The 5,666-nt window shown below is 41.8% G+C and overlaps 1 protein-coding gene across 1 annotated transcript; it reads right to left on the reverse strand.

Moving 5' to 3' along the window:
* Positions 1–273: 273 nt before the first annotated feature.
* On the reverse strand, positions 274–5,612 carry LOC134444840 (RPE-retinal G protein-coupled receptor-like). The gene is made up of 4 exons (XM_063194024.1): positions 5,543–5,612; positions 2,411–2,528; positions 1,715–1,828; positions 274–1,025 (listed from the first exon to the last, which is right to left on the reverse strand). Exons 1-4 carry the CDS (start codon positions 5,581–5,583, stop codon positions 894–896), a joined length of 405 nt encoding a protein of 134 aa, XP_063050094.1. The 5' UTR covers positions 5,584–5,612; the 3' UTR covers positions 274–893.
* Positions 5,613–5,666: the final 54 nt, after the last annotated feature.

The raw sequence follows: 5,666 nt of genomic DNA on the forward strand, positions 1-5,666 counted from the left end.
AAACAACTGAGTGCCCCCAAAATAAGACACAGCTTTTCCTATTTTAACAGACAGTGAATCGTGCTGTCTGGCTGGCACCAGTGTTTATGATTATCCGGTGGACATTACAGTGGTGTTTGTTTGACGGTAGACCTATAAAAAGGCCATATCCTTACAACAAATGGTTTTATTTGTTTATACGGTGATAAACTTGTTTGACAAAAAAAAGAACCATGAAAGGCACTTTTGGGGGAAAAACAACAGCCCATTGGCCAATGAACTGGCCTGTTCTTGATATCACATGACATGTCCCAAGTCAGTTCTTCTCAGAGATCATACATGTGTTCTGTGACTACAAGATAAAATATGAAGCAATGGTCACACAGCTACAGTACGAGCAAAAGCCAGAAGCAAACACCCTACAAGAATATCCATAATATGTACATAATATGCAGATTCCATATTTATAGAAACAGTAATGCTTAATACTCTATACTAATGCAGTAATACTGTATGGTACGGTTTGCTTCCTAACACATTCATTGCAGTGCTCATAAACTGCACTTAAAGTATTCATGAAATCTCATGGGACATGTATAACAAACCTTCCTTGAATGTTTAAGACAGAACGATGACAACTGGTCAAAATAAAAGTAACAAACCAGTTGTGGAAAATCAAAACAAAGTAGCAAAGCAGCAAGTCAATAAGTCAAGACAACAATAAAACAACAATAATAACCATAAAATCACATATCAGTTATCACTAGGATTGGTAAGACATGGTGAAAAGGTAAGTTTGGAGACGGAGAATGAAGTGCATTGACACAGTGCAAGTGGGAGAGTGTTCCAGAGTTTGGGACCAATCACACAAAATGTATCACTAACAGTGGAATGGCTTGCTCATTTTTGTTTTTTTAAGACGTTTTGGTCTTCTTTGCCTTCTTTCCCGTCAGCAACTGCCAGATTCCACCTTTGTAGGCCTTGTTGGTGTAAGAGTAAAGTATAGCGTGGATTATCGGACCAGTCTTCGCCCACAAAGGAAGCATCTACAGCAAAACAGAGCAACAACAAATTGCACAACAATTTAACCAAATACAGCCCTAATTAGCTGGTATTGAAAACAGTTACATATAAATGTCAGAAGCTCTGTTAACATGGCGGTTCACGACACTAAAGCCAGACTCAAACTACACGACTCCCGATTTTGTGTCCAACTTTGACGTCAGGTTGCAGTGCACACAAAGAGATTGGCCACTGTCAATCTTATCCCTGATTGTAAACACAGAGACAATGACCGACATTCTATTTCGAGTCGTAAATATCAAACTGTGTTTTATATCTACGATGTTCGATCTGCAACTCTTGGAGCCGGCAAAATTCTATCTTAGAACGTTGCACATGATGAAGAAATCTTGCACGACAATCGCTTGAGATGGTCCTGGGGGGTAACGTTCCACAGATTGTCGTAAGGGGGGTCTTTAGCCGAGACTTGGGCCGATAGCTGTGTATTTTGAGCCTGGCTTAATTGTGTGTACATTTAAAGTTTTTTATTATTTTAAAAAATACCGTTATCATTGGAAGGTTCATTCAAAAACTTTTAAATTGTACTCTAATGGCTGATGACTTGAAAATTATGACGACTGTCATTTGTATTGATTATTTGGGGAAACAGCGAAAAATGTCATTTGCATAATAAAGTGGAATGCAGTGTATGATGTAGGTGTACTGTTCTTACCGTTCTATACTTTGGGGAAACCATTGAGACATCATAAAAACAGGCGTATATTAAAAATGCTGCGTACGGGCCCCAGATAATCAACAAGGCCAGCTCTGGAATGGAGGTGTTGAACTGCATGAAGAGATGAGATCAAGACAATTTTAGTCATTAGAAATACTGGCTTGTCTGTTTTGAGCGGCTATTGCATTATTGTTCAAAAAAGACCAAAACCAGCATCATTATCTTTATCAAAACCTTTGCCGTTATACTATTGCTAGATGGCAACGCAAGGCATTATACATTTGCGTTTACATTTTGGTACTATGGAGGTAAAGTATGTATCTTTAGCTGTCTATTTTCAACATGTTTGCTGCCCATTCCCAAACCTGATCTTTTCATGAATATTTCTTAAGTAGGCGTAACGAACTAATATTTACTTATCTGACGTCTGTCCAAAGTACATTAAGATTTTAAAGCTTAAGGTGTCTATAGCTGGCAATTTAAAATGCCGGAAATGAAGAAGATTCACAGGTTCATGTATGAAAACATACATTTCTAAGTCACTTACTTGGAAAGAAAAAGATAACATTTGTGAATGCTCTGCATACATTTTGGAAATAAACTTCTAAACAAATTACACACTCAAACTTCAAAAGGTATTATCACCATTTAATGGGAAGTCAGTTAGCCATTGTGTGGTGCTGTGTACTGTACCTTGAACTTGTGGGTCTTCTTGAAGTATGCATAGATGGAGTTGTATGAGTCGTGCATGATCAGCAATGGGATGAAGAGGTAGACGGTAGCTATCGTTAGCATGTAGGAGATGAAGCCCCTGTGGAAGAAAACAGACATTTTTTTTTGTTTAAAATATGAAAAAAACCATAAGCGATGAGGTAATTTACTCATGAAACATAGTCACTGATTTCCTTTCTAGAAACTAGTACTACAGGCTAGCCTAGAAATCTAGACGCCCCTAGCGACCGCAAATTGAATTTGCTCCCGGGGGCAGTCTAGCGGACCCCGGTCGTTTTGCGAGGCTGAAAGTTATCCGATGACAGGGCCAATCAAATCGCGAGGGGGGCCGGGCTACCTAGTAAACAGGAAACTTTCTAAGAAGAAGCATGGTGTCCGTCCGTGCTACGTACAGCACAAAAGTGTTTACTTAATTTAAAAAGCCTGGATGATAATACATTTCGTGGCTGACATGGATTGATGTAATAATACACCATGAACTTATCGGACACAAATAGATCTCAACACATTACCATTTGATCATTCGATGTTTTAAACTAGCTCGGTAAGCTAAGTTGAGCATTTTACAGAACCAGATAGTCACACGCTATTATCAGACTGTAGGTGTAGAATGAAATTGCGGCCCCAATTTCTAATAAGACACATGCCATTAAAAACGAGACATTTGGGAGCTTTGAAAGTCTTTGAGTAGCTTACTAAATAGATTGGATCGATAGTCTGGCTAGTGGGAGCGAGCTGACCGGGGAGCGTCCTGCGTTGGGAGCGACAATCAGGGAAAGTTATGGGTATACAGCTAGCTAGCTAACACCGAACATGCCATGTTGACAACAATCATAAATATAACCATTTAACAAGCCCCAAATTGCTCGACATTTCGCTGATTGATCAAAGAGGGCCATGTGGTTGAAAACGAGGCATTTTTGAACTGTATAAGTGAAAACACGATTTATTAGGAAACTTGTTTGTGGCTGTGGTCATCACACGCTTTCACTGCTACGACGGCTGGAAGTTGCCGCTTCACCTACAAAGAGGCCCTCGCTAGTGGCTAGCTAACCTGTCGTCAATAACAGAGCTAGGTATCCAGCCTTGTATTATATGCCTGCCCCAAATTCTAATAAGATCCATGTCATTAAAAACGAGACATTTGAGAGCTTTGAAAGTCTATAAGTCGCTTACTAAATATATGGGAATGACGCCTAGTCTACCGAGCTAGCGGCTAGCCATGTATTAGTTATGGGTATACAGCTAGCTAGCTAACACCGAACATGCCATGTTGACAACAATCATAAATATAACCATTTAACAAGCCCCACATTGCTCGACATTTCGCTGATTGATCAAGGAGGGCCATGTGGTTGAAAACGATGCATTTTTGAACTGTATAAGTGAAAACACGATTTATTATGAAACTTGTTTGTGGCTGTGGTCATCACACGCATTCACTGCTACGACGCCTCGAAGTTGCCGCTTCACCTACAAAGGGGGGCGTGTACGTTGTGAAAGACAGCTGTGACGTTACACAGAAGTGTGTGGGGATTGGTTGTTCCACCATCCTATTGCGTGACGTTGAGTGCTGAAGCAACCGTTTATCCCGCCCACACTGCCGCCCAGCCCTCCTAGACCCTGGTACAGCTTTTTGCTGTACGGGTCTGGCTGCGCTAGGCTAACTACAGACAACAATCTACAAGCAAAAGAGAATGTGGCCTCAAGCTGGACAGAAATAGTAGCCCAGTTGTAGCCCAAAAGTAATACATATCTATTATTAAAAGGGTAGTGTTAGCACTTAAAGAGTAGCATTTGAAAACTAAAAGAGAGAGGAATCACCCTGAGTGATTAGACTACCTACCCTGATTAAATCTCGCATCTTGCATCAGGTAGAGCATTTCCAGTAGCTGCTAAGTAAATGCTTGGGCTCTTGGAGAGAATATCACATTGTTTTTTACACAAACAGCTTAGGGAGCTTTGTTTCAGCCTTTCAGTTTCAGCTTAGTGCTCTCAGCCTTTTCTGTTCCAGATTAATGCATGCCAACATATGTGGACCATGCGCTTGACCTTGCAGAGCTCTGTTTAGACCAGCGGTTCTCAACCTTTTTTGAACAAATGCCCCCTGGTCCTCATCATAAGTCCTGCAATGCCCCTGACCTCCTCATAAGCCTGTAAACGCCCCCCTTAGTATACAAAAGACTAATGCCCCCCAATGGCAACTCAGCACCACCCCATCTAAGCTGTAGCGTACTCAAGGCCCGCTAGGGCTCCCTAAGGCCCCCTGCGGGGCTGTAGAGCCCCTGTTAAGAAACACTAGTTTAGATGGTCAGTGTGACCGATAGGCAGGGAAGTCGACAGGGGGGAAAAATGGGTCACTTGTCCCGGGGCCCTGGGAGAGAGGGGACCCAGAATAGGATCCTCATTACAGTGCTTTTATTGGGTTTGGGGCCTTTTCACATGTTTTTGTCCCGGTCCCAGCCAAAGCTGTCAGTGGCCCTGCCTATAGGCCTATCTTATAGGTATAAAATCTCAGGAGAATTGTGTTACTAGTCTAGAAGACCAAGTAGGCATCTAATGCCGGCACCAAGTAAGCATCTCCAAGTACTACCAGCATCTATCCACTGACTTTTTACCCTTTTTTTACTACAACATGAATGCTCCTTGAAGGTCCAGCTAAAAACACCATGGAAGTCTTGTGGAAGTCTTGGTGCGGTTGGTGGGGACATGTACATTCCACTTTTGAGATGAACCTATCATGTGCCCACCCCTTTTTCACAAATATAATGCAAAAACCCAGACAATTTGCTATTGTAATGTCCCCACCACTCCAAGCCACTCCTACACCTTTGTGCACATGGAGTGGGAAAAGGTCACTACGCCAACATTTTCAGATCAAGGACCACTTTGTCCCCCCAAAAATGTTCAGGGACCACCTGTCAACTGAAATGAGGTGCTAATTTGACACTGCTCATTTCAATGCAGATCACTTACTTTTTATTCACGTTACAAGCCTGTCTTACTGTGGTGAAAATAAGATAACATAACAAAGCTATGTTATAGCTTTGAAACAATGTTATTATTTCTCTCTCAACGGTAATAAGGATTTACCAGTCTCCCTTGGTGTAGTCCAGACAGCAACAGGTCTTCATTGGCTCAAAGTCATACGTGCCCCAGCCGAAAAATGTAAGGGGGAGACCCAAAATGGGTGCCCCCCCCAAACCCCCCACGAACC

Source organism: Engraulis encrasicolus, unplaced genomic scaffold, assembly GCF_034702125.1.
Source record: "Engraulis encrasicolus isolate BLACKSEA-1 unplaced genomic scaffold, IST_EnEncr_1.0 scaffold_773_np1212, whole genome shotgun sequence".
In the NCBI taxonomy this organism is placed as follows: Eukaryota; Metazoa; Chordata; class Actinopteri; order Clupeiformes; family Engraulidae; genus Engraulis; species Engraulis encrasicolus.